Raw genomic sequence first — 27,542 nt, 5'->3', positions numbered from 1 at the left:
CCCTAAAATATGTACTCTCTAGATCTTTGTAGAAAAGGTTTTTGGGCTTATTTCCATCATTGAAATGGTGATTTGCCTCAAAAATATTCTGATAGAGATGTTCACAATCAAAACTATTGAACCTGACAATAGGTCACATTCCATTACAAAAAAGGGTTTTTGCCATTGTAATTAAGGGTTTGGGGGTGGAAGAGTAGATCCTGGGTTATTCAGGTGTGCCCAGTGTAATCAGAGCATCTTTATAGGAGAGCCTGGTGGCTAGGGTTGTGGCTCAGTAGTGGAGCCTTTGCCAAGCGCGTGAGGCCTGGGTTACTCAAAAGGAGCCAGGAATTCAGAACAAAAAGAAGTGGGTATGAAGAGGATGCTGAGAGACTCATGAAGACACTACAACTTTCGCTTTAAAGTGAAAGGAAGAGGGGCCAAGCTGAGGAACAAAGTCAGAAAAGGTAAGGGGGCACCCTCCCCTGGGGACCACAAAGAAAGAGTCCTTGATTTGAAATTCTGATGTGTTTTAAGACACAGAATTCACGGTGATTTGTTGTCAGCAAGTGCTCAAACACCTGCCTCCATCTTAGGCGGGAAAACCATCTTAGAGTAAAGACAAACTAGACTCGTTCCTGTTTATGATTAAGTCTGTGTCTTAAGGATTGAGCTGTGCCCACCTGTAATCTTAACTACAAATGGTTCTGTACCTCCTGTTCCAGCAAACAGCAGCCAGGTCTTCTGTTTCCAAAAGTTGTTAGGACCATCTTGCAAACCTACCTTTGTTTCAAAAGGTTATTATAACCACCTGTTGTGGGATAATCTTTTTGTAGACTGTAAAGATGTGTCTCTGCCTAAGGCACCTTCTGATTGGTTTAATAAAAAGCTGAATGATCAATAGCTAGGCAGGAGAGACTAGGCAGGACTTCCGGGGAGAGAGAGGAACTAGAGATGAATCTGGGCACTCAGAGAGATGCCAGTGAGACACAGAGGAAGTTGGATGTACAGAATGAAGGAGAGGTAAAAGGCAAGTGGTAGAACACAGATTAATAAAAACAGGTTAATTTCAGTTCTAAGAGGTAGTGGGACAAGCCTAAGCTAAAGGCCGAGCTTTCATAATTAATAAGTTTCTGTGTCATTATTTGAGGGTTGGCAGTCCAAGAAAGTCCGACAAGAAAGACTCACTACAACCACCAGTTGTTATGACTACCTCCTTATGTCCGGCTTCTGTAACCTATTTGCCTGCCGACCCCTTCATTTGGGAACCCCCTACACCTGAGCTGTGTTTGTGCTGTCCGTATACTCATGAGGTCGGGGCCATCCACTGGAGTGTGATCAACCTACCCAGAGCCACAACCTTCAGGAAAACAGACTCCTTCTCCCGGGTGTCACTGTCCATAGCTCCTCAGTGAGCAGTGGGGGCTTGTGAAAGGCTTCCCACTCCATGCCAGAACGTTGACTGCCTTGGTCTTCTCACGAAGGCATTTTTCCTGGCATGTCTAGGAGTTTAACTCCAGCCTTCCCTGATCTCTGGCTCTTACAATCTTCCTGCTCCCACTTCTTTGATGGTCTCTGAATCTCTGGGGAGGGGATGTGATGTCACATATGTCCCATTGTGACTGAGCACTCCACTGAGAGTCATTCTCTGCACTTGGACCAGTGGTGAGTTTCTGTGTTAACCACTGTCCACTGTACAAAGAAACTTCTCTGGTGAGGTCTGAAGCTGCACTCATCATGGGTAGAGATATAAATTTAGAGGGCAGCTTGACACTTCCTGCACTTAGCAAAATAATAGGAGTAAGTTCATCTGTGGGGCCCGTGAGCTGGTTTGTAGCCAGACTTCCGGCTTGTTTTCACAGTACTGGAAGGTGCTGTGTGGGCTGCTGTGGGAACAGCCTTACCCAACTGTGAACACGATTTTTTTATGGTGAGAACACTTGAAACACTCGAGCAAATGAAGGAAGGAAAGAATAAATTCAGAACTTGAATAAGGAATTAACCTCCTAGGATGAGAAATTCAATAACAGCTCCTTGATCAGAGGTGGGCAAAACTCAGCAAAGACATAGAAATTCAGAGAAAACAGAAATCCTAGAAATGAAAAACTAATCACTTAAAAACTCACCAGAGTGATGTGATCCTCTGGCCTCTGCCTCTCAAGTGCTGAGGTTAAAGGTGTGTACCACATGCCAGACATTTTATACTGTATTTTTAAAAACCAAACTCAAAGCTGGCTGTTAGAGCATGCATACACTTGTGACCCCAACACCCAGGTGAGGCAAAAGGATCTCATTTGAAACCTGTCTGGGCTACATAACAAGTTCATCCTACTTCACCCCCAAAAGAGAGAAAAGAAAAAGCCTCAAAGTAGATTAAAGACCCAAATCTATGACCAGAAACTGTAGAGCAGTGCTTCTCAAACTTCCTAATGCTTCGACCCCTTAACACAGTTCCTCATGCTGTAGTAATGCTTTGACCCCTTAACACAGTTCCTCATGCTGTAGTAATGCTTTGACCCCTTAACACAGTTCCTCATGCTGTAGTAATGCTTTGACCCCTTAACACAGTTCCTCATGCTGTAGTAATGCTTTGACCCCTTAACACAGTTCCTCATGCTGTAGTAATGCTTTGACCCCTTAACACAGTTCCTCATGCTGTGGTAATGCTTCGACCCCTTAACACAGTTCCTCATTCTGTGGTGACCCCCAACCATAGTTATTTCATTGCTACTTCATAACTATAATTTATTACTGTTATGAATTATAATATAAATATCTGATCCCTAAAGGGGTCACAACCCACAGGTTGAGAAACACTGCTGTAGAAGTATTGGGGGGAAAAAAACAACAAACCAGGGTCCCCTATGACTCAGTTGGGCAAGGATGAGAAAAAAGGTTCAGATTCAAGATGAAGAAAACACTTATGGCCAATAGAAATACTTTTATTTATAAAATAGCTACTTAAATATAAACATCTCTAAGTATAAACACTTCCTAAGAGGCCCCGACCAGTGGAGCAGAAGCTGTGGCTGGGGTGTCCACAGGCATGTCCTGATGCACAGGATTTTAAGGCCCAATGGAGGAGCAGCGGCTGGAAGGGTGGTCCAGGCGGGCTCCCTATCTGGGGAAAACCTGGAGTTTGAGAGACAAGTCTCAGGGGCCGTTTCTTCACACGAGGTTTGGTGAAGGCCTCCCAGCCCTGGGTGTGAGGTCTCATTAGGCACTTCAGCATCTGTTTGGCTTTGAATACTGTGAACTATGGCAGTTGGTGGTGAGAAAGAACAATTCTATTTCCAAGTCTGAGACAAGCTGCTTCTGTGGCCGCTGGTCCTACCTACTTCAGGTAAGCCACGACTGTTGTTGTGAGCGTACGTGGGGCACAGATGGCGGCAGAGTGCTCAGGTGGGAGAGAAAGGCATCGGCTTCCCCCAGGCTTGACTGGTTGGAGATCACTGCAGAATTAATACTTTCAGGGGCCAGCTGGAGTGCTGACCCCGGGAGTCCTGGAAAGTGTCAGTTGTTGCGTACAGGGAGAAAGGTTAGGAACTATCACACAGAAACCATGTAAGGTTGATGAGTATCAGGGAGAGGCAGATGATCATGTCTGACAGGGAAAGAGAACCTTCCAGATGCAAGGTCAAAAGAAAAGGAGGACCGTAAACACCTAACAGAAAAGCAGTGAAAAAATAAGGTTAGCATTTTATGAACGAGGCGTCAGCAGCATGTCAGAGAGAGAAGGGGTGCCGGGCACTGGAGGTGTTTCAGACGTTTTGATGCACCAGGCTTTGACCTTGACAAAACCTTTACCTCACATGGAGGCATGATGGCGGAGCTTGCTCCTCTTCCTCTCCGCTGACTGCTCAGTGGACCACGGAGGATGCAACAACCAGGGCACAAGCTTCCTGCAGGCAACACTGCTTTTCTGATCGGAAACTTCTCGTTTCCCAAAGCCGACGCCAGCACCTGGCCTGCTTCCTGTGGTCAGTGAATTATTGGCAAGCCTTGGGGTCCACTTCAAACTCTAGCGAGCATCAAGGTGTCCAACCCAATTGAGAACAAAGCTTATCTTGCACTCCACGTTATGGTAAGCAGTGTGGTGGGGCCTGTGCTCAGGAACAGGGGCCTGGAGCCCACCAGAACCTTTCAGCAGACTGAAAGTGAGCAAGGGAGGGTGGGGTAACCTGGGCTCAGGTGTACTCAGTTTTTCGGATATAATTGGAAGGGACATAGCCCTTTTTCCCATTAACTTCAGCCAACCACCACTCTGTATTGCCTGTGACATCTTTAAACTCAAGGATCCTGAGTCTCTGATTGGCTGACACACTCAGTTCATTTGGGTTTCGTGCCTTGAAGGTGTAGACGGCAAAATAGACCTATGTGAGGGAGAGAGAGGATTAGGAACCTGTTTGTAGCATGCTGTGAGGCCAACAGTCTGTACTGTGTCCACCGACCACCCATGGGCCTCAAAGTGGAACTTTTTTTCTTTTTTTGGTTTTTCATGACAGGGTTTCTCTGTGTAGCCCTGGCTGTCCTGGAACACTCTCTGTAGAGCAGGCTGGCCCCAAACTCAGAGATCTGCCTGCCTCTGCCTCCCAAGTGCTAAGATTAAAGACAGGCGTCACCACTGCCTGGCTGAAAGCTGAATTTCTAATCTGATTTAGAGTTTAAATAGCTATATATGATTGGAGTAGTCTGTAATGAACAGGGCAGAGGTAGGGGGAGTGCCCCCATCAGCAGGCCAGACTAGGATACGTGGTGAGACCCTGTCTCAAAACCAACCCCCTCCCCACCCCACAATGCAGACTTTTTCACTGTTTGAGAACAGCCTTAAAGAACAGCAGGAACCTTTGGTCAATATGGAAGATGGATGAGCTGGGAGGGAACCTTTCTATCCCCAATTCTGTACTCCACCTAGAAATTCTCAATTAAGATAGCTCAGAGCACAGGCTTAGCCCTGCTCCAAACCCTGGGCTCCATCCCCAGAACAGGAAAGAAAAACAAAACCCCAAACCAAACTAAAGGAATTAGACGTGATTAATCTCAAAGCAAGAAAGGTCAATCTGTAAGTGCTGTAAAGAGGACACAGGGCACAGCATGGGGGTGTGGGATGCTCCTCGGTGATGGGAGAAGCCGTGAGGCCCCAGGGACCAGATACACACCCAAGGGCCATAGTTTCAGGACAGACAGGCTCAGGAGTTGATGAGGCTAGAACGGAGTTTCCTATCAGTAAGTCAGAAAACGCTGTCCACTCGAGTTCAGAACTGGGATACCTGCCCTAAGCTATTGGTAGAAAAAATCGCCCGCCACACAAAATCGAGCAGGCGCCACACTTGGCTGTGGCATGAAAGCGGAACTGGGAGACGGGAACTGGCTTTTGGAATCCAGACTCCAGCCTCAGCAACACAGCACAGACCACATCTCATAAGACTAACTCGGAGGGAGAGGGGAGAACAAGGGAATCCGTGGCTGATATGTAGAACTGAATTGTATTGCAAAATAAAAATTTAAAAAAAAAAAAAAAAAAAAGACTAACTCACTAACTCGGAAACCCACTGCTGTGTGAGCCTCACCCACAAAGGTGCAGCCTCCAATCAATGTGGGGAACCAAAGTATGTGATGGAAAGCCTGCCTGGCTCTCAAGGCAGGACAGGCCATCCCAAAACAGGAAAAGCTGAAACAGCACTGCTTTCATTTCTAAATTCTAGAAATAGCTGGGTGGACAAAAAAAAAGCCTGAATGGGTGGGTTAAACAGCAGCCCCGGCACACACTGGAAGAATGCATAGGCTTGAAGAGCAAAAGTAGATTTCATCGTGGCATCTTTTAATGCCCAGTGACACAGCAGAAGGGCCCTGGGGATGGCCGGAAGTGTCTGTGGAAGCTGCAGTACAGGAGTGGGGGGCTGCTCCCGAGGACAGCAGGGTTCTGGGGCATGGGACGGGCTCGAGTTAGAGCCCCGGCCGGCCTGGCCTTCTCCTGTACTCACTCCACATCTGCCCATGCTGTGCAGCCACCCAGGGGCGGGTCCGCGTACCTGGTTGCCTTCCGTCTCACTGCCGCCAAGCCCTCTGCTTCTGTCTTCTGGAGTCGGATAGGCTCTTGTACTTCCTTTGACGGAGTCATTACCTTGTTCATGCCGCCCTGGTACGGAGTAACCCACCACCTCTGGAAGCCTGGAGCTCCGCTGGCAGCCCCTCAGGGTCGAAGCAGGTTGGTTTATGTCTCTGGCGCCATCTGCAGAGTCCCCGGGCCTAAGCTGGCAGGCAGAGTCTGGGTCTGAAGAGCACCTGGAAGGTCCGGTTTCAGGACTCGTGGGGTTCAAGGCCACACTGGGAGTTCCTGGGTCACATTCCTTGAGTGAGGACGCATCCTGGGGCTGCTTCTGGGGAAGTCCTGAGGTGAAGGACACAGTCATACTGTTGGAGTTGAAGGTCAAGGTGCTGCTGCTGTCCTGCCGCTGGACCCTGGGGGAGGAGCTGCTGTGCTCCGACTCTGTGGAAGAGTGGCTGCCCACGGAGGCGTCGGAATGGCTGCGCCGGGGATTGTAGGGCTTCAGGAAGGAGCTGTACACGAAACCTTTGGTGACTGCAGAGGGAAAGAAGGGCAGTTAGACCTGGAGCAGAGGAGGGCGGGCAGGCGGGGGGTCAAGGACTCTACAAAGTATAGCATAAAAGCTAAGTCAGTGGGGCTGGACTGACGGCTGCTCTTCCAGGGGACCTGGGTTCGATGCCCAACACCCACATGCCAGTCACAACCCTCTATAACTCCAGGAGGTCCAACACCACCTTCTGGCCTCCACAGGCACCAGGCACATATGTGGTGCACAGACATACACGAACCCAAATTGCCAGACTCATAATAATTTAAAAAAGGACAGCTAGATCAAGGAAGACAAAACCAAATGCAACAGCCGACCCCAGAAAATGCCCCACACCCGCAGCTACCTTCCCGGTCATGCTTATGGATGCACAACACTAAAGTGACAAGGATGTCTGGGGACAATTGATAGGACAGCGGAAAGAACAAAACAAACCACATTTGTTTAAAAATAACTAATGACCAAAATTCAGTGGCTCACACTTGTGACCTCAGTACTCAGGAGACTGAAGCAGAAGGATTACTGCAAGTTCAAGGCCAGCCTTGTCACAAAGTGAGAACTTGCCTCAAAATAACAAGGCCAAAAACAAAGAGGAAACAAAAACATCCCATTTGGCAATGGGCACAGAAGACAATGTATCAGGCTGCCCAGACCACAGAAGAGGAGACTTGGGTAAGCTCAGGTTCAATACCCCGTGTCTGGCAAAGGCAGAGTCAAGGCTGTCCTTGTACTGAGCCCCGCAGAAAGGCCATCTGCACCCGTCCCCTCCATACAGGAACCATCTTAGGGTCATGGAATGCTGTGCAGTGCTGAGTACTGTAACACAGGATGCTGACTCTCGGCTCAAGTTCACAGCCCTGTCCAGTGTGGGCATGTCAACAAATCGCCTATGATGATGACAGAGGTCTATGGGCCACACATTTCAAACACAAAAACATTGCTCGTCATAAGAAAGAGAAATCTGAGGAGCACAGACTCTGGGCATGTAACTCCATGAGCAAGGAACATCTCCCTCATGGTTTCTTTTTAATTAAATGCTGGTACTTTAGTCTTATCACATTTTTCCTTGTTTCTGTCCCAGGACTCTGCTCACAAAGGAATTTTGGCTTTCTAGAATAGAGGGACGATTCTGGGTCCCCACATGGCAGGCTGTCTTTGGACACAGCATGAGGTACGTCATCCGGCTTTTTACATGGATTCTGGAGTCTAAACTTTAAACCCCAGACCTGTAAAGTACTTCATCAATCTCCCCAGCCCACAAGATGCTTTTAAAGAAACCCCTAAAATGCTAAAATTGGCCTATGCCCCAAATTCTATCTAGAATACTTAGGCCAGGGGCTTTGGAACTCATAATTTTTTTGGTTTGAGGAACGTCGAATATTTATCTATTTCATAACCCTCCACAGCAAAATAGACAACAATTCCACTTGGGAAAGGTAAGTTACGACTACAAACCCTTTCCTGCTACTCTGTCCAGTTTGACAAGAGGGCTCTGAAAGGGCCCTGTTTTCTAAACTTGCTGGATTTGGGAATTGTGGCAAAAAGGATTATACGAAAGTCCATAATCTTCCTCCAAAAAGAGAAAGAAAGCGTGAGATGTTTGATTTCAAACCCCTCTCTAAACAGCCATGAAGTAGTAACATTATTACAGGGGACACTAACAAGTCACAAGCTTTTAATTCATTCACAGTTTACAGACGCGGAGGGCAGCTGCCTTGGTGACTTGGAAAAACATGGCAACAGTTTCAGGATAAATAGATGACAGAATCGTCTCTGAAAGTTGTCCAGACAAAAGCAATCTGAAGCAGGCGGCTTCAGGGCACCACACACTCTAGAAATCAGGACAATTCTAAGATCACCCCCCCCACACACACACACACCCGTTAACCGAAGGCTCATATTCCTTTTTCCTCATTCAGAGTCTGGAGTCCTCACCTCCATTGTCGATGAGCCAGCGGTTCTGACTGCCCATGGGGTCTTTCTTTTTTATCACACCCACCAGGTCGCCTTCCAAAAGGGAGACATCCAAGTCCTGAGTAGCATTGAAGTTCCGTTCCACCTGGAAGAGCTTTTCAGGTGGGTACCTTGCCAGCAGGGAGGCCCGCAGCTCTTCTGACTGCAGCATGTAGCTTGGCTGAGGAACAGGACCAATAAAAACCCCACTGTCACGCTGGCCCAGGACCATAAGAACCCCGCCGTCCCTCAGCACAGGACCATAAGAACCCCGCTGTCCCCCAGCCTAGGACTATAAGAACCCTGCTGTCCCCCAGCACAGGACCAGTAAGAACCCTGCTGTCCCCCAGCACAGGACCAGTAAGAACCCCGCTGTCACCCAGCACAGGACCATAAGAACCCCGCCGTCCCCCAGCACAGGACCATAAGAATCCAGCTGTCCCCCTAGCCCAGGACCATAAGAATCCAGCTGTCCCCCAGCACAGGACTATAAGAACCTCGCTGTCCCCCAGCACAGGACCATAAGACCTCCCCACCATGGTCACCTTAGCAGTCATATGTAATCTCAGCCTACCATCTCAGAAGTGAGGCACAACCCTCAGGCACCCAATTACCTACAAAAGACCCTTTCATAACCAAGTCAGGCTGTGTTAGGTAAAAATCGTGGTCCTTCGGGCGGTGGTGGCGCATGCCTTTAATCCCAGCACTCGGGAGGCAGAGCCAGGCAGATCTCTGTGAGTTCGAGGCCAGCCTGGGCTACCAAGTGAGTTCCAGGAAAGGCGCAAAGCTACACAGAGAAACCCTGTCTCGAAAAACCAAAAAAAAAAAAAAAAAAAGGGGCTGGAAATATGGCTCAGTGGTTAAGAGCACTGGCTGCTCTTCCTGAGGACCCAGGTTCAATTCCCAGCACCCACATGGCAGCTCACAACTGTCTATAACTCCAGTTCCATGGAATCTGGCACCTTCACACCAATGCACATAAAATAAATTAAAAAAAAAAATCATGGTCCTTTAGGCAATGTTTTGATGTCTCTGAAGCCATGGGGCAAGCTAACACCCTTATTTTATGAAAAAAAAATAGAAAATAAAAAATAAGATTAAAATGTAAACAGTCTAATACTAGGGCAGGGGGAGGGTGCAGTAGCCCAGTAGCAGAGCACATTCTTAGCATGCACAAGGCCTTGGGTTCAATTGCTAGTACCAAAATAAAATGAAATTTAAAATGGAAAAAAAAAATCCAAATACCAAGTATATCACTAGATCTGACATATTGTTAGATAAACCTAAATAGTGAGAATTAAATTAAAGGTAGAGGCTGGAGAGATGGTTCAGAGGGCAAGGGAGCTCACTGCTCTTGTAGACGACCCTAGCATCCAGGTCAGATGGTTCACAACCATCTGTAACTGCAGCCCAGGGAATCCTATGCCTTCTTCAGGACTCTACAGGCACCAACATACATCTACACATAATCTAAAATAAAAATCTTTTTTTTTTTAAAGATTTATTTATTTATTATGTATGTATGCAGTATTCTGCCTGCATGTGTCCCTGCAGGCCAGAAGAGGGCACCAGATCTCATTACAAGTGGTTGTGAGCCACCATGTGGTTGCTGGGAATTGAACTCAGGACCTCTGGAAGAGCAGTCGATGCTCTTAACAACAGAGCCATCTCTCCAGCCCTAAAATAAAAACCTTAAAAATGAAAACCTAAAGGTAAAAATAAATGCAATTCTCCCCTGTATTGTAACTAATTGATTGTGGGATTGTATGGAGCAGATATTTAAGGAAGGAAGATCATGGGTTGGTCCTTCTGGCTAGGAGCCCACATGATCTGGTATATCTTTTTTTTTTTTTTTTTTTTTTTTTTTTTTTTTTTTTTAGGTTTTTCAAACAGGGTTTCTCTGTGCAGTTTTTGTGCCTGTCCTGGATCTCACTCTGTAGATCAGGCTGGCCTCAAACTCACAGAGATCTCTGCCTCCCGAGTGCTGGGATTAAAGGCATGTGCCACTGCCGCCCAGCTGATCTGGTATATCTTACCGCAAATTTTAAAATATGAAAAAACTATGTTAAGAAACAAAACACCACAATGCTACTCCAGGGGAAAAAGTCATTAACAGTGTGGTTGTGCTAACTTCCCTAATACATGACCCAACACAGGCCTGAATGACTCTCTAGCTCATTTCCCTTAATTAACCCATCATGTATTAATGCTTTACTAAGATCCAAGAATGATTTCAGAAGGCATCTTGAAATTCACATCAAGACTCCAACTGGTCCCAGAGCCACATCAGTGATGCTCAGGAAACAGAGCCTGTGATGGAACAGGCCCGATAACCTCTTACTCTGCATTTATTATGAAAAGTCAAAACTCCCACTAAGCTGTCCATATGCAGAAGCACACCAGGCTCTTCCATATTAATAACGTGTCTACCTGCACAGTGCTTATGTGCCAGGCAACCCCACACATTAACTCATGTAAATCTGGTAATAGCCGTGATGTAGGGCTGGTAATCAACTACCATCTGGGTTAGAGATGATGAAGTGGCATGCTTAGATGCCGGGTATGTACCTATTGGTCCTGGGAGCCACACCAGGTACCTACTCACCATGCCAAGGAGGGGCTTCCGGGACGACTGGCGGTCTGTGGTTTTCCTCTCAAAGGGCTTCCTGGGAGCAGGGAGCGACTCGGGGAAGAAGGTGAAGACCTGAAGCTGCTGTAGGACCCGGCTGTGCTCCTCATGGAAGATGGTGATCAAGTTGCCTTCTCGGTCAGTGGCTCTCAGTAACTGCGGACCGTAGGGAGTCCAGACAGGAAGAAGAAAACACAGATGAAAGGTCCCTGGGCCTGACAGTCTTCAGAGCCAACTACTCACTACAGTCAGCTGTAATTGGCTGACTTAGGTACCAAAATGGCAGCCGACGCAAGAGACAAGGAGCTCGGTCACTGCCTGCGAGCCAACCCATCTAGAAATGGCTCAAGATGAAAAGGGATGCTTGAACAACTTCAGGCTTCAAGACACCAAGAACGGACCAAGAGTCTCTGGTAGGCAGGACCTAACGACTCGACCAAGAATCTAGAGAGTACCAGCTGTACTTCACAGACGACTCGGCGCCAGCAGAGGGAAGGACTCACCGACAGCAGGGGCTGCAGCTGCTCCAGGGCCCGCTGCACGAAGTCACAGTGGGCTTCGGCGTAGCCGTGGATGCAGTTGGTGAAGAGGCCCTGGGCGTACTGCTGGAACTTGGGCAGCTCGTCCAGCAGCTGGGCGTTCAGGGCCTCGTAGTTGTTGCGGGCTGACTGCAGCTCCTCCAGCGTCTTCTTGTCCTTAAGCTTCTCCGCTCGCTCCGTGCAGTTGTAGAAGTCCAGGAGCTTGTCGAAGCGCTTCTGCACCAGCTTGTGGGGCCCCGTGAACATGCTCAACAACTGGTTTAAGGGATTGATGACGAGCCGCTCAGTCCTCTCCTTCTGTGGGGACAAAGGCATGTCGCTGGTCGGTACCTCATTTTGTCTCCAAAGCACTTTAAAGTTGATCTGATCATGTTTTTTGTTTTTGTTTTTGTTTTTTTTTGAGACAGGGTTTCTCTGTGAAACAGTCCTGGAACTCACAGATCTACCTGCCTCTACCTCCAGAGTGCTGGGATTAAAGGTGTGTGCCACCACTGCCCAGCGATTTGGCCATGTCTTATACCCTCTTTGCTCTAAGGCCCAAGGTATCCTGTGCAGGCCCATTTCTATGCCCTACTGTGCTTCACCAGGCAATTCTCACAATCGGACCCTTGCCAGCCAGGCTCCCCCCTTGCTAGCTTCTTGGCTGATGAATAGTGAAGTATGCCTCAGTATGATGTGTGATTAGTCTGTGTGGCTACCCCATGTCATGCACTGGTCTACACAGCTTGATTTTAGCTGCAGATGAGTCCTGAAGTCTGGGATTACACCCTCTCACTCATTTTGAAGTCATCACTGCATGGTAATGCCCACTTTACTTTTCAGAGGGTCTTTCTCTTATTCCTTCTAGAAAGACAGACAATGAGGGTATGCCATTAAACACATAAACATATGTAAGCAGTCAGCAGTGTGTTATCTGCATGTGTGCAGGAGCGCATGTGCATAGATGTCAGAGGACACCCTTGGTGTCATGCTCAGGGGCCGTTTACCTAATTTCTAAGAAGGGGTCTCTTGCTGTCCTGAAATACACCAAGTAAGCTTGGCTGGCCAGCCAGTGCTGAGATGACAAGAATGTGCCACCACACCTGCTCTTTTTTAACAAGAGCACTGGAGCTAGAACTGAGGTCCTCAGGTCAGGCATGGTGGTGGCACGTGCCTTTCGGAGGCAGAGGCAGGAGGATCTTTGTGAGTTCGAGGCCAGCCTGATCTACAGAGCGAGATCCAGGACAGCCAGGGCTACACAGAGAAACCCTGTCTTGAAAGACCAAAAACAACAACAACAACAACAACAACAAAAGTGCTTGGGTCCTCAGCTCTTTGCCCGCTGGGCCACCCCAGCCCAGTAGCACGTTACTAAAGCAATTTCCTGCTGGCGCCCCTGGAAGTTTCCTGTGTGCATGCTGCCCGCTTTAGCCTTACTCCGCCTGCAGGGAGCTCCAACAAACCCTAACCCCGCACGGTCTACTGGCAATTAAATGACCTCTTTGGAAGTTCCTCAGCAATCTGCCTGCAGCACTTTCTCTAAAAAGCCACTTACTGTATAAAAACCTATTTGATGATATTTTAACTGCAAAAGGAATATTTAGGAATAACTTGTTTTGAGATCAGAATGCTCAGTGACTATGCCAGACCGAATTTCCTAGCTTCTCTCCATAGTTTACTCTCTGAAAGGAAGAACCTAAGTTATGGGGAAACCCCAGAACATTTACAGGTCCTACCGTCCCTCCACTGGTCACATTCTCTCTTCTCTCTTAAACTTGGATGTGGCACACGAAAGCTTGTGACTCTGGTCTCTGTGGAAGGGACTTTTGTGTGAACTGCCTTTTGAGGGGACCCTAGGAAATGGAGCCAAGCCTTGAAAGGGGCTGGACAGTCACTTACAAAATGTGTGAAGAGCTGGTCACTGATGTAGCGATGCACCTTCTCGAACTGCTCCAGGTCGTGGTGGCCCCTCTCCATGCACAGATCCCACATGCTCATGGCGGCCACCACTTTGACACATGCAGACTCCTGGAGCCCGTGGGAAAGACACGAGTGAAAATACGAAGAACTTTCTGGTCTTCAACAGTCACCCTGAGCAGTAGCTTGCCCTGCAACCTCCCCTCTCTCCTGTAATATTTTCACTTTGAAATAAGCATGTCTTTATAAATGATGTTTGGGGCACAGAGAAAGGAACTGCAGTTACAGAAAAACTGGTGAATTTATCAGTTTAGCATTTTTCTATACCCAGTAGGAGAAAGTTATTTTTTTGTTATTGTTGAAGTTTAAAAAAAAAAAAAAAAAAGCAGGGCAGTGATGCCACACACCTTTAATCCCAGGGTTTGGGGGGCAGATGGATCTCTGAGTTTGAGGCCAGCCTGGTCTACAGAGAGAGTTCCAGGGTAGCTAGGGCTATACAGAGAAACCCTGCCTTTAAAAAAACAAAGACAAACAAACAGAAAGATTAAAAAAATGTACATGTATGAGCAGGTGGGCCCCTGTGGAGCCCAGAGGAGGACATTATCCCCTGAAGCAGGAGTCACAGATGGTGAGCTGCCCATCCGATGTGGGTGCTGGGAACCAAACTTAACTTCTTCAGAATGGACCCGAAAGAGCTTTTCTCTTTTTGATTAGGGAGTCTTCACGAATGTGTGTGTCATTCCTGAGCAGGAGCCATGCTAATCTTGTCTGTATTGTCCTGATTTTACGTGTATGAGCTGTCAGACCAAGTACCCGAGTTTCTTAATTCACCGTAAGTTATTCAACTCGGAATCAGAGGATTCCTGCAGGATTAATGAGCAGTCCCCTCCCTGCTCAAGCCTTGGCGCACACTGTCCCTTCCTGAGGTCAGCTGCTTCAACCTCCCTCTTGACAATCTGTCTCTCCCCGCCCCCCCCCACTCTGGCTCTGCTGACGGCCTCTACCTTCCTCAGAATCTTCCCATCACTACAAAGACCACTTCCGTCAGATAATGCGGCTCTCTAAGCCTGTTCATGTCTCCTTGTCCACACCCACTGAGATGTGAGCTCCAAGAAGGCACATATCTGTTGTTTGCTGGCTCAATTATCATGTGCTGACAAAGTGAACCCCACAGGAGAGGCCCCTGACCCACCACGACTATTTGAGTCCTGAGCTAGATTGTCTACTTGGCACAGTGATTGACGTTTTAAGTTTAGGGAATGCCTACTGTAGTGATATTAATGCAGATGAAATCCAAATACATAAAATCTCCATGAGTACATTTCAAAGATCAACAAAAATCCCCTTAGCAAAAACCATCTTAAAATCTTAAAATCATATACATATGGGGAGTCTGATATTTAAAAAAGCCTATACTCTGTCAGCAGGATAAACTGAAAAGAATCCCCAACTCTTCTCTAGAGGAGAACTAATACCAACGGTGATGGTTTTCTTATTTCCTCTTAAAGAAAGAGCTGTTCGCAGGGTGTGGGGTGCAAATCTGCAATCCCAGCATTCAAGAGTTAGAAGTGGGAGGAGCAGAAGTTCATGGTTATCCTTGGCTACATAGTGAGTCTGAGGCCAGCCTGGACTACCTAAGCTTTACAAACAAAACTCCCGTGAAGCCCCACGTGGGATGAACACAGGGAAGTGCACAGCCAGCGAGCCTCCACACACGTGCTGCCGGCTCTCAAGGACCTTTCAGCAGTGACAGAAGTGTCCCATGCATGTCCCCTAACCTGCACTGCCGGTCAGAGCCATGCCCACCCATCAGTCAAATGACTGTTAGATAGATAGGCCCTGCCTAATCCCCTTTGTCATTTTTTACTGAAAACAAAACAAAACAAAAACACAACCCAAGACAGTCTTGTGCTGCAGCCCATCTGGCGTCAAACCCACAGCAATCCCTCTGTCTCAGCCTGGGAGAACACTACCACGCTCACCTTACCCTTTGTTCTTTTATAGTAAACATTTTTTTCAAATTAAATCTCTTTGAGGGCTGGAGAGATGGCTCAGTGGTTAAGAGCACTGACTGCTCTTCCAGAGGTCCTGAGTTCAATTCCCAGCAACCACATGGTGGCTCACAACCACCTGCAATTAGATCTGGTGCCCTCTTCTGGCCTGCAAAGACACATGCAGGCAGAACACTGTGTACATAATAAAATAAATCTTTAAAAAAAAAAAAAAAAAAAAAAAAGAAATCTCTTTGAAAGGAAACAATACTCACTTATGGCGAGAATACAGCAGACACCCTACAGTGCCTACACACAGCGTTCTAATCAAGAGAATTCCAAGAAAAACAGCAAGGACCCGGGCCCACCGGACCCCTTGCCCACCTGACCACCTGGGCCTTTAGCTCCTCCTGTTCCCTAGTGTTCTTATGGTTCCGACAGCTCAACTTTACAGGGTGAAAGTTAAGATGGCTGATCATGGTGGCTCACACCTGAAATCCCCTTACTCAGAAGATGGAAGAAGAATCAAAAGTTCAAAGCCAGGGCTGGAGAGATGGCCCAGTGGCTCAGAGCACTTGCTGCTCTTCCAGAGGTCTGAGTTCAGTTCCTAGGCCCTGTGTGGGGCAGCTCACAACCACCGTTAACTCCAACTCCAGAGGATCTGGCATCCTTGGCAGGTACCCGCATGTATGTCTGCACATACCCCCCCACAGACACACAAACAAACAAGTCTTCAAAAAATGTTTAATTCCATCTTACGATACATAGACACAGCAAGTCTGAGACCAGCCTGGGCTACATGAAACAGTCCCAAACTCAGAAGGGCGTCTCCATAACTCTCCTACCTTTGTTCTGCCCACCTTTCGTTATCACAGCCCCCAACTACGGCAGGCACTCCCTGGGAACATACCAGCCAAGCCTGCCAGAGAAGTAGGTGGGTGAGCTTCAGATCTTCTCTCTCCCTTCTCCAAATCCAGTCCCTCCTCTCCTCCCCAGCTCTGTTGCAGACTACCTGCTGAGGGCTCTCTTCAACACCCCACCCCCTCTTCACAGGGGATTAAGTAGATCCCGGTGGAACACTCTACTGTCCTCCTCTCCTGTGGATCCCCACTGCTCCCCTCCTTCTAGTCCATCCACACTCCAAAGTGTCAGCTCCCAATACCTAGGAACACATTGTACCCAGAACCCCCAGTGGTCACACCCAGCAGGATCCTAGAAACATTTCCTACCAGGCAACAGCCTCCTAAGAACCAGAGAGGGCAACAGAAACCAAGGAACAAAATGCCCACCCAACAAAGACAAGAGCAGATATCAGCCTCTATAATTACAATCATCCCAAATCCAGATGCCTAGATCCCAGCCCACACTATATGCAGTAAAACTTCCAATCACAAGATGGAGAAAGAAAAGCATTCCAAGACAAAACTCAATATAAGCAGTCAATATCTACAAATACAGAAAGTGCTAGAAGGAAAACTTCAACTGGAAGAGGTTAACCACAACCAAGAAAACACAAGGAATAAGTAATCTCGGGCCAGCAAATCAAAATGGGGGGGGGACACACCACAAGAATAAAATAACAGGAATCAACAAACACTGCTCATTTACAGCTCTCAACGTTGATGGTCTCAACTCCCCAATAAAAAGACACAGACTAACAGAATGGATTCGAAAACAGGGTCTACCCTTCTACTGCAGCCCAGAAAAACACCTCAACATCAAGACAGACATCACCTCAGGGAAAAAGGATGGAAAAAGATCCAAGCAAATGGACCTAAGAAGCAAGCTGGTGTAGCCATTGTAATATCTGACAAAACAGACTTCTAACCAAAACTAATCAGAAGAGATGGAAGGACACTAGATTCTCATCACAGGAAAAAGCCAAGAGGGCATTGCAATTCTTAACATCTATGCACTAAACACAAGGGCACCCATGTTGATAAAGGAAACACTACTACAGCTTAAATCACATATTGACCCTCACACACTGATAGTGGGAGCTTCGATACCCCACGCTCACCAGGGGACAGGTCATCCAGACAAAACTAAACAGAAATACTGCAGCTAACCGATGTCATAAACCAAACGACCTAACAGACATTTACAGGACATTTCAACTAAACATAAAAGAATATACCTTCTTCTCAGCAGCTCATGGAACCTTCTCCAATTGACCACATAATCAGATACAAAGCAAGTCTCAACAGCTACAAGAAAATTGGAAAAAAAACCAAAAAAACAAAAACCCCTGCATCCTATCTGACCATGGATTAAAGCTGGATTTCAACAACTACAGAAACAGAAAGCCTACAAACTCCTGGAAACTGAACAACTCTCTACTGAATGAAAAATGAAAACATAACATCCCCAAACTTATGGGACACATGAAAGAGGTGCTAAGAGGCAAATTCATAGCACTAAGTGCCTACATAAAGAAATTGGAGAATTCTCATGTTAGTAACATAGCACATAGGAAAGATCTAGAACAAAAAGAAGAAATCACACCCAAAATGAGTAGACAGCAAGAAACAATCAAACTCAAGGCTGAAATCAATAAAATAGAAACAAACAAACAAACGAAAAACAGTGCAAAGAATAAATGAAACCAACAAAGAGTTGGTTCTTTGAGAGAATCAGTAAGATGGATTGACAAACCCATATCCAAATTAGCTAAAAGGAAGAGACTATCCAAATTAACAAAAGTAGAAATGAAAAGGGGGATATAACAGACACCAAGGAAATCCAAAAACTCAGAAGAACAGACTTTAAAACCCTGTACTCTACTGAACTGGAAAATCTAAAAGAAATGGATAATTTTCTTGATAGATACCACTTACCATAGTGAAATCAAGATTAGATAAACAACTTAACAGACCTATAAGCCCTAATGAAATAGAAGCAGTCTCCTAACCAAAAAAAGCCCAGGGCCAGATGGTTTTAGTGCAGCATTCTACCAGACTTTCAAAAAAGCGTTAATGCCAGGACTTCTCAAATTATTCAACAAAATAGAAACAGAAGGAACACTGCCCAATTCATTTTATGAGGCCACAGTTACCCTGATACCTAAACCTCATACATAGAGACCTAATAAATAAAATTACAGACCAGTTTCCCTCATGAACATTAATGCAAAAATTCTCATTAAGATACTTGTAAACTGAATCTAAGAGCATGTCAAAAAGATCATTCACCATGATCAAGTAGGTTTCATCCCAGAGATGCAAAGATGGGGCAGCATATGTAAATCAATAAATATAATCCACCATATAAACAAACTGAAAGACAAAACCCACATGATCATCTCATTAGATGCGGAAAAGGCCTTTGACAAATCCAACACCCCTTCATGATAAAAGTCCTGGGGAGATTAGGGATACACGGGACATACCTTAACATAAAGGCAGTTTATAGTAAGCCCACAGCCAACATCAACTTAAATGGAGAGAAACTCATAGCAATTCTGCTAAAATTAGGAACAAGACAAGGCTGCCCACTTTCTCCATACCCATTCAATAAGGTACTTGAGTCTCAGCCAGAGCAGTAAGACAACTGAAGGAGACCAAGGGGATACACATTAGAAAGAAGACAAAGTATCTTTATATGAAGATGATATGATAGTATACATAAGGGACCCCAAAAATTCCACCTGATAAACATTTCATCAAAGTAGCAGGATACAAAATTAATTCATGAAAATCAGTAGTCTTATACACAAATGACAATGGGCTAAGAAAGCAATCAGGGAAACAACACCCTTCATAATAATCTTAAAAAATATAAAATAGAGTAACTCTAACCAAGCAAGTGAAAGACTTGTATGACTAAAATCTTTAAGACACTAAAGAAAGAAATTGAAGAAGATATTAGCAGATGGAAAGATCTCATGGACCAGTAGGATTAATATAGTAAAAATGGCCATCCTGGGGCTGGAACTGGTTAAGAACACTGGCTACTCTTCAAAGGACTCAGGCTTAATTCCATGGCTGCTCACCACTGCCTGTAACTCAAGCTCCAGGATATCGGACACACTCACACAGACATGCATACAGGCAAAATACCAATGCACATAAAAATAAAAATAAATCATTTTTTAAAAAAGGCCATCTTTACCATTCTACAGATTCAATGCAATCCCCATCAAAATTCCCACACAATTCTTCACAGATCTTGAAATGACAATTTTCAGATAAAATAATCCTGAATAATCAAAGAACTACTGGCAGTATCACCATTTCAGATTTCAAGTCATACTACAGAGCTATAGTAATAAAAACACCACAGTATTGGCACAAAAACAGACACATTGATCAATGGAATTGAACTGAAGATCCAGACATAAATCCACATACCTATAGACACCTGATTTTTTGATAAAGCCAGAACTACATACTGAAAAAAAAAAGCATCTTCAACAAATGGTGCTGGTCTAATTGGATATCTACATGTAGAAGAATGCAAATAGATCCATGTCTATCACCCTGCACAAAACTCAAGTCCAAGTGGATCAAAGACTTCAACATATGACCAGACACACTGAACCTGATAGACGTGAAAGTGGGAACAGCCTTGGCACAGGACAAGACTTTCTGAGCTGAACACCATTAGCACAGGCACCAAGATCAACAATCAACCAATGGGACCTCATGAAACTGAGAAGCTTCTGCACAGCAAAGGACACATCATTTGAAAAGTGGCAGCCTACAGGAAGGGAAAAGATTTCTCTAGCTCCACATCCGTTGGAGAGCTAATACCCAAAATATATAAAGAACTCAAAAAAACTAGACATCAAGAAAACAACCCAATTTAAAAATGGGCTGCAGATCTAAACAGAGAATTCTCAAAAGAGGAAACTCAAATGGCCAAGGAACATGCAAAGAAATGTTCAACATTCTTAGTCATCAGAGAAATGCAATCCAAAACTACTTTGAGATTCTACCTTATACTAGTCAGAATGGCTAAGATCAATAACATGAGTGACAGTTCACACTGGTGAAGATATGGAGCAAGGGGAACACTCCTCCACTGCTGGTGGGAGTGCAAACTCATACAGCCATTATGGAAATCAGTGTGGCAGTTCATCAGAAAGATGGGAATCGATCCAGCTACACCACTCTTGGGCCTACACACAAAGGATGCTTCATCCTACTACAGAGACATTTGATCAATCATGTTCATTGCTTCTCTATTCATAACAGCCAGAAACTGGAAATAACCTAGATGTCTATCAATGGATGAATGCATAAAAAAAATGTGGTACATTTATAAAATGGAATATTACTCTGCCGTTAAAAAAATGAAATTATGGAATTCACAGGTAAATGGATGGAACTAGAAAAAAAATCATCCTGAGTGAGGTAACCCAGACCCAGAAAGACAAATATGGTATGCATTCGCTAATATGTAGATGTTTAGCTATTAAGTTAAACAAGCAAGCTAGACGGTAGAACCACAGAGGTTAGGTGTAGAGTAAGGACTGGGGGAAAGAAGAAAGGGGAAAAAGAATAGATAGTTATGGATAGACTGTGGTGGTGGGGAGGGTTGAGGGTAAGGACAGAGACAGGGGATGGACTGAACAGGAAGATCAAACAAGAAAGGGGAGGGGAGAGGGGGATGAAGTAGGGACGGTTAAGGGCCATTTGAAGGGTCATATAGAGACCCAATACAGTAGAAGCTTCCTAAATTATGTACACATAACGAAGGCAATCTGAATAAAATCACCAAATAACAGGGGAAACAGCCCTGACTAGATATCTTTCATCACCAAATGAAGTTTCGGTACTGGGAGTGGGTTATATCTAATCAAGTTGTTGGAAAGGGGTCCTATGAGAACCCCCAAATAACCCAGGCTGTTGCAAAGGCTCTCCACAAACGGATGGTAAGACCTTATTGCTGAAAATAACACCCATACAACTCACTGAACGTGGAGAAGCCAAGCTGGAGCCTGCCTAGAGCCTTCACTCCTGCTGGCTCGTGTTCTTGGTTCTGGAAAGGTACTCTGCATGCTACCAAAGGAGAAACGTACACACCATCCCAGCTACAAACCTTTCAATCTACAGTGTGTCCCCGAAAGATACCCTGGTAAAATGGTGGCACAAAGCTTGTGGGAGTCACCAACCACCCTCTGATTTGATTTAAGGCCCACTCCATGAGATGGAGCCCATACCTGATGTTGCCTGGGTGGCCAAGAACATGAGACTAGAGAGCCCAGGGACCTAGGGGGAAACCAAATACTACTGTTCTATTAAAGGAACCTAGCAATAAAATGACTCCTGATGACACTCTGCTATCCTCATAGATCAGTGCCTTGCTCAGCCATCATCAGAGAAGCTTCCTCCTGCAGCAGATGGGAACAATACAGAGACCCACAGCCAGACATTATGCAGAGAGTGAGAAACCTTGGAAGACTCAGCCCTAACCCAGATGTCACCATCAAATCCCTCCCCTTAGGGCTCAGGGAATGCTGAGGAAGAGAACTTGGAAAGAGTGTAAGGGCCAGAGGGGATAAAGGGACAGCAAGGAAACAACACCTTCTAACACAGCAGGACTGACCCTTGTGAACTCAGAGACTGAGGCAGCATGGCAAGGGCCTGCATGGGTCAGTACAGAGGGGGCCCTAGAGAAGGGAACACATGTCCCCAGCCCTAACCCAGAAGCTATCCCCAGTTGATGACCCCCCCTACAAATGAAAAATTGGTTTTCTCCAAGGGAGTCTCAGCAGGGAGACAAACTACTCTTAGGGTAGAGCGCATGCCCAGCAGTAGATGGCCAAGAACAAACAAACAAAGTGGCATGTTTGGGATTCCTAGTCTTAGAATGTCATGTCAGGGCTTTCTTTCTTTCTTTTTTTTTTTTTTAATTTACTTTAATTTCTATTTTTACATTTATTTGATTATTTATTTTTAAGTTCTACAGATTTTGCGTTTTTATGAGATTCTTGGACGTGGGAACAAATACTTCTGTTTCTTGAGCCTTTTGTTTTGTCCTGTTCTGATTTGTCTGCTTTTGTTTTCTCTTACTACATTTTATTATTATCCCTAGGTGACTGTTTTCTAATGGGAGACAGAAAGAGGGCGGATCCAGGTGGGTGGGAAGGAGGGGAGGACCTGGGAGAAGCAGAGAGTGTGGAAACCATAATCAGAATATATTGTATGGAGAAAGAAACTATTTTCAATAAAAGAAAAGACTACAAAGTGCTTATCTTCTAAAGGTGGACGAGCGGTCATTTCAGTCCAGATCGCTTTCATTAAACAGCTCAGAGGAGGAAGAGTGACCCTAACTGATACTCACCCGGATATGCTGGAGGTAGAGGGACAGGTCTCGGATAAAAGATTTAATCAATCTCTCCTGCATCCGGAAGTTCTTTTCTGTCTCTTCAAACACTTCATCTTTCAGCTGTTCAAAAGGAGTACTTTTAGAAATTTGGACTTCCTCTCAATAGGCCTTATTGGCAAAAATATCTTAGAAACATCTTTCACCGAAACAATGTAAACTTGCTGTTTCCTAAATCCTATCAAACTGAGTTTGGATGCCTGCCTCTACACTCTGAAATCTCAAACAGATGTGGACCTGCCTACTTCCAAACTGACACATTAACACACACACACTCTCTCTCTCTCTCTCTCTCTCTCTCTCTCTCTCTCTCTCTCTCTCTCTCTCTCTCTCTCCTCTCTCTCTCTCTCTCTCTCTCCTCTCTCTCTCTCTCTCTCCTCTCTCTCTCTCTCTCTCTCTCTCTCTCTCTCTCTCTCTCTCTCTCTCTCGCACACACACACACACACACACACACACAACACACACACACACACACAGCCCCTCCCTGCTCTCCATGAAGGCTCAGATGAACTCAGGTTCAGAAGCATGCTTTCACTGAACTCCTGTTTAAGTACATGACGGTGTTCAGAAAGAAAATTCGAGACGTGGAGAGTGAGTCTCTTCTGCCATGTATTTTCCACTCCTGTTACCATCTGTATGTGACGCACAGGATGAAGCCTGGAGACTTCCAGGTCTACAACTGCTGAGCTGTGGTTCAAATTGCTCAATCTCTTACTTTCACATTTCCCTCCTCATAACAGAAGGCATCCATCTAGATGATCTCTTAATCCCTTCTAGCTTGTACTCCTACACTGTGGATCAGGTTCTCCAAATAGATCAGAAGAGTCTTAGAGGCATGAAGACCACAATAACTATTACATGTTGGCCCAGCTGGCCTTCTAATTTGCCTCTGTGCACATTATAAGCAGCTTGGTGGCTGCAGGGCCCTATCTCCACTAACTGGCAAAACCAGAAGAGGCACCAAGAACGGTCCCGTGCCAACCCACGCCAGCTGTCCCCAGGGCCCTGCAGAGCTGTCAGACATGCTGGGTCTGCAAGCATGGGTCTCACCTGAGGAGCGAAGCCAGTGAGATGTTTCAGGTGGCTGCTGACCCGGTTGGACTTCTTGATGATGGAGTGGATGTTCAGCTTGGAGATCTTCTCCATGAGGCTATCTTCGTCCCCTTTGCGGTACTTAAGCACTAGGATGCAAGCCAAGGCCACTGGTCAAAAAAAGCCCCCCCTCAGCTGAACTCAGCACGTCTACCAGCTCAGAAACACAGAGGTTTTTAGTGAACATAAAATGAAATTAACCCAAACAGGAACGAGGGCTTGTCTTCAATAACTTAAAACTGAACAGACAAAATACTAGTGAAAAACCAGTCTGGACAGAGGCGTGGCTCCCCAGGCAGAGAGACTGGCAGCCAGGGACATCTGTGAGTGCAATGCCCAGGTCTGTCACTAATCCAGGCTCAGCTTTAGAAAAGCCATCTTACCTCTTCGAGCTTAATATTTTTGAACCATCTAAGGTTAGTGTATGATGGTCGCATATACAAATGAGATATTGATAGACAACCATTTCACACAGGAAAGCCACTGGGTCATACTTTAGGCATATTCGCAGAAGTCTGGAGATTACAGTCGATGTGGAGCGGAAAGGACACCCTGTCACTGTAGAAGAGGACACTATATCACGAGGCTGAACCCAAAGGAAGGCTCCAAGGAAGAGAGCTCCGGAAGCCACATCGGGCGAAGGCAGGGGGTGGGGGTTTCATGTGGATTACTCCAGCACAGTGCATAAAAGAGCGGGGAGAAGCCAAGAATTCTCCATGACCGACCTCTGAACCCAGACTCAGTGCAATCACCACACTGTGCCTGTTGAGTATTCCGTCAGGGCTGTGACAGAGAATAAGAGCTCAGCTCCTTCTGTGGGGAGCGAGTGGGCATCCAGTCAGCTGACTGCACAGGGCTGGGAGGGGAGCGGAGGGAGCCATCAGAAAGCAGGTCACTGGGCACAGGTGGTAATAAACAGGGTCTGGGGAGGGCGTGGTCAGGGGTTTTAAGAGAAAAGGCCTGAATTTAGCAGGCAGCAGCAACACTCGAATTAGATGAGTCAGAAAATAACCTAAGCAGGTGTTGAAAAGCCTGCTTTAGAGGACCTGATGGGACAGTGTGTGACGAAGACCTCTCATGTCACCACTGTCTAGTCCAGTGGCTCTCACCTTCCTAATGCCGAGACCCTTAATACAGTTCCTCATGTTGTGGTGACCCTCAGCCATAAAATTATTTCATTTCGACTCCATAACTACAATGTTGCTTCTGTTATGAATCATAATATAAATATCTAACATGGGATACCCAAGGGCTGTGACCCACAGGTTGAGAACCACTTGTCTAGTCCATCTCCACACCTCCTGCAGAGGCATTCTCTGTCCCACCACTACTGCTTAATCATCCCATCTCCACCTGTCTGGAGTGGAGTTTTGTTATCATCAGCCTGTGTTTCTCAGACCACAGCGGCCCCGAACCCCATCACACCTAGCCCCACCTTGTCTAACTTTTGGGAAGTAATTCTTTAGAGAACAGCCCTCTCGGAGGAGGGCCTGGTAGCCGCGAAAGCTCCTGTGCCTTTCTTACCTAGATCCTTCCGACGCTTGTATTCGTTAATGTTAACGTTGATTTCCTTCACAGCCAGCACTGCGCTGGTTAAGGGCACTTTATCCGGGTGGGACTCGGGGGTAGAATTCAGCAACTCCATTAGCAGCAGTGGGTAACGCATTATTCTCTGCACGGGCTTGATGAGGAAGGAGCCCAGGTTGATGTAATTGGTGCATCCCCTGTAAAGCAAGCAGAAAGGGTTCCAGTCGACTGCCAATGCCACGGTGTTTCTGAGTGTCACCTGCCACCCCTACAGACAGTTTGGTCTTCGACTCTGCCTTCTGTTTTCATTTATTCAATGAATGCAGCCCTGTACCACAGAGTGATGGCTGTACTCTGAGATATTCGACGTTAAGTGACTATGTTGTACTAATTCTACAAAATGTACACCCAGTGAGACAGCCAGGGTGCCCGCAGGGGATATGAGCTTCAGGGACCACTGCTACCATACAGGTGGCTAACCGCTGACTGGAAAGTTGCCATATGGTGCGTGGCTACATTTGCTGGGCACCTGATAATTATTAAGCACTATTATAGGTGCTTAACAGCCACCAAAAGTTATCCTTGCTGTGGTGGAAGAAAATAAGCACCAAGCAAATTAATAAAGTGGTATCTGGTGTAAGTGCTATGAAAAAACATGGCAAAGTAGGTCTAGATTTCTGTCTATAAAGAAACGAAAGCAGCCTTCCAGGGGCTTGAAGACCCCCCTGAATAAATGGTGTGTGCACTAGGCACCAAGTGGAGGGGACTTACCATTCGTTGTACAGGCTCCTACAGGGTGGAAGCAGGAGGGAAAAAGAGTGTATTAGAGATGGCACTGATCTTCTCACCGTTCTCACAACAAGCCTACTCAGCAGACTAAAGCCCCGCGGGACAGAACACCATGGATGCCGACGGTGGGTATCCCTGTCTAGACAGATAGCCACCATCTTCCTGGCTGTTTTGTGTCTAAAAATTCCGACTCAGTTTGAGACACATACAATTCCTCCCTCCCTCCCTCCCTCCCTCCCTCCCTCCCTCCCTCCCTTCAGACAGGTCTCACTATGTAGCCTGGGCTGGCCTGAAAGTCACTGTGTAGACCATGTTGGTCTTGAACTCACGGTAATTGTGCCTCAGCCTCCCAGAACTGAAACTAGAGGCACGTGTCACCATCCCTGGCTTGCTAACCAAGCCATTACAACCGGGAAGTCACTTAAGATTTCCATGACATCATGGAAAGGAGCAAGACACAGCACAGGACACAGGCTGATGCGTCACTCATGTGTAATATAAGGTTGGCAGGTAGATATCCTAAGCACGGGGACCATCTCACAGGTGGGAGTGAGGGCAAGGGCAGAGGTGGACCCATCACATCTCCTACTTAAGATCTGCCAAGGAGTCCTGCAGATGCTTCTGGATCTTCTCGTCCTTCTCGTAGATTTCTAGCAACGAGATGGCTTCATCATGGTTCTGGCAGTAAACCCTGTACGTTCCCTCAAGTTCATCCCGGTGATCAAGAAACACGGGTCCTTTGGAGCACACACAAACATGCACTAACTTAGTCAGGACTACTCTTGGAATCCTAAATCCAAAGCATAGCAACAAATGCATGGTCATTCAAGTTCACATGCTACAAGAAACAGTAAGATAATCTGTCAAGCTAATAGATACTCTTGTAATAGAGTAAACTGGAAATCATTTAAGCTACGACTGAGAGAATTATGCTACTCATGTGTTTATTTTCCAGAACATGTATTTACACACTGCCTTAAGACAGCTTTCAGTCCTCTTCATGAAGACAGAGAATAGCATCCACAAACACTCCCCAAGTGGTCACGTGACCAGGCCACATGACTCTCTTGCTCTATACTCTCCAGGAACATCTGCACAAGGATGAAGAAATCCTTCCACAGCAGTGGTTTCTAACCTTATGTACAACATAAAAATGTAAGGGTACAAATACAATTTACTACACTACTTGAAATATCTGTGATTAAAAAGCCTCAACCTGTAA

At 46.1% G+C, this 27,542-nt stretch overlaps 1 protein-coding gene, 1 long non-coding RNA gene and 1 other non-coding gene across 4 annotated transcripts in view; 1 reads left to right on the top strand and 2 right to left on the bottom strand.

Annotated features, from left to right (window-relative positions):
• The first annotated feature begins 1,608 nt into the window (after positions 1–1,608).
• On the top strand, positions 1,609–27,542 carry LOC131906876 (uncharacterized). The gene is made up of 4 exons (XR_009378219.1): positions 1,609–1,644; positions 7,657–7,746; positions 8,578–8,651; positions 27,276–27,542. It is a non-coding gene; the product is annotated as an uncharacterized LOC131906876 (long non-coding RNA).
• The window catches only part of Dnmbp (dynamin binding protein), a 105,194-nt gene continuing 80,552 nt past the window's right edge, over positions 2,901–27,542 (bottom strand). For both annotated transcript variants that reach the window (XM_059257686.1, XM_059257696.1), the window contains 11 exons: positions 26,910–27,057; positions 26,303–26,320; positions 25,529–25,728; positions 23,963–24,093; positions 22,871–22,975; positions 13,575–13,703; positions 11,661–11,993; positions 11,134–11,313; positions 8,511–8,709; positions 6,012–6,562; positions 2,901–4,352 (listed from right to left, as the gene is read on the bottom strand). In XM_059257686.1, the coding sequence (XP_059113669.1) occupies positions 4,167–4,352; positions 6,012–6,562; positions 8,511–8,709; positions 11,134–11,313; positions 11,661–11,993; positions 13,575–13,703; positions 22,871–22,975; positions 23,963–24,093; positions 25,529–25,728; positions 26,303–26,320; positions 26,910–27,057 (2,180 nt within the window). In that variant the 3' untranslated portion in view covers positions 2,901–4,166. The remainder of the gene's footprint in view (positions 4,353–6,011; positions 6,563–8,510; positions 8,710–11,133; positions 11,314–11,660; positions 11,994–13,574; positions 13,704–22,870; positions 22,976–23,962; positions 24,094–25,528; positions 25,729–26,302; positions 26,321–26,909; positions 27,058–27,542) is intronic.
• On the bottom strand, positions 14,298–14,400 carry LOC131902888 (U6 spliceosomal RNA). The gene has a single exon (XR_009377163.1). It is a non-coding gene; the product is annotated as a U6 spliceosomal RNA (small nuclear RNA).

The sequence above is a fragment of the Peromyscus eremicus genome, chromosome 1 (assembly GCF_949786415.1).
Source record: "Peromyscus eremicus chromosome 1, PerEre_H2_v1, whole genome shotgun sequence".
NCBI classification, from domain to species: Eukaryota; Metazoa; Chordata; class Mammalia; order Rodentia; family Cricetidae; genus Peromyscus; species Peromyscus eremicus.
The sequence above is the reverse complement of the archived record's forward strand: the minus strand, read 5'-3'. Positions and strand labels throughout refer to the sequence as shown.